Here is a 1399-nt window from a genome sequence, read left to right as displayed (position 1 = left end):
CAGGTAACAATTACATTTGGTAACTGCAGTGCTAAGTGTATTGAACATGGGGAAGAAGAAAAATAAAATCATGGCAATACGATCACAGGGGTGTCACATGTGTGCATCTCTGTGTTTAGTCCCTCGTGGCAGCACTTTTTTGGACTCCTTACAGCCGCAATACCTAGTTTACCCAAGGGTACCAATAAAGTAACCTGAACCTGATAAAAATAAATCACAGAGAGAGAGGTTGGACATCTTAATACATATTATCTCCCGTTCCAACCCACAACTCACATTTTGCTCCTCCTTCCTTTTAAATAAAAACAAAGAATTCACTGCTGCAAAACCACACTAAAATCTACTCAGTAGTTACATTATGAAAATCAAAAAGGATCAAAGAGAGATGAGCAAGGCAACTCAATCATTTCTGCAGTTAAAATACGGCAATGAATGTGGTGTTCTTACATTGCTGCATGCCCCCTCATTAACGTTTGAAGTCAGTTTCACTCACCTGGCTCCTCCATCACGGCAACTTGGCTTTCAATAGACCTGTCCGAGAAGATAATGCTAACTTGATCAATGACTTCCTTTAAATCACTTCTTAAAACACACACATTTTTATAGACTTGCTTTTATGTGATGTTGTCTCATTGTCTTTTTCCCTATCACCTGTTGATTTCATTGTTGTGTAATTGTATAGGTATTAATTTGATATGTAAATACTACATAAGTGTATTGATTTGTATTTGTTTTTATTTCTGCTGTCAAAAAACATTGTAAAGTATTGTTTTTAAAGGTGCTATGCAAATAAAGTTATTATTATTATTATTATATAATAACCTTTTTCTTAAAATCTCCTCCCTGGTTTCAGTCCTGGCCGCCTCCAGCGTTTCCAATGCTGCTGCCTGAAAAATTTAAAGAATAAGAGTTATTTTTTTTCTGCATGATTTCTGAAGACAATTATACACTAATATACATGTTTTATTGATTATGTTTACCTCATTTTCTAAGTGTACCTTCGATGATGATGAAAGATAAAAAATATATCTTGAAGCTCCACTTTCATATGTCTCTTTGTGGTTTTGCTTATTTAAAGCTAATGTTTACTTGCACTTACTACTTGTTGTCTGGAGTTTGCACCGTTAGGGTTGGAAGCACTTAAATGGAAGTCGCTTTGGATAAAAGCGTCAGCTAAATGACAGGTAATGTAATGTAATCTAACATAACATATTCTTGTTTCTGTAACATTGGCTTTTTTACTCTACTTCACATTCAGCATTTCATTTTCATAGACATTTTCTCATCTCAACGTCAGTATCCATCCATCTTCATCTGCTTATCCATCCAGCAAGGGACCCCAAACTTCCCTTTCCTGAGCCACATTAGCCAGCTCCGACTGGGGGATCCCGAGGCGTTC

At 36.2% G+C, this 1399-nt stretch overlaps 1 protein-coding gene across 2 annotated transcripts in view; it reads right to left on the bottom strand.

Annotated features, from left to right (window-relative positions):
• Positions 1–1399, bottom strand: part of LOC116691180 (PYD and CARD domain containing) — a gene marked incomplete at its 5' end in the record, with an annotated part of 35180 nt that overhangs the window by 14999 nt on the left and 18782 nt on the right. For both annotated transcript variants that reach the window (XM_032518565.1, XM_032518566.1), the window contains 2 exon segments: positions 494–531; positions 823–887. In XM_032518565.1, the coding sequence (XP_032374456.1) occupies positions 494–531; positions 823–887 (103 nt within the window).

The sequence above is a fragment of the Etheostoma spectabile genome, chromosome 6 (assembly GCF_008692095.1).
Source record: "Etheostoma spectabile isolate EspeVRDwgs_2016 chromosome 6, UIUC_Espe_1.0, whole genome shotgun sequence".
Taxonomy (NCBI): domain Eukaryota; kingdom Metazoa; phylum Chordata; class Actinopteri; order Perciformes; family Percidae; genus Etheostoma; species Etheostoma spectabile.
The sequence above is the reverse complement of the archived record's forward strand: the minus strand, read 5'-3'. Positions and strand labels throughout refer to the sequence as shown.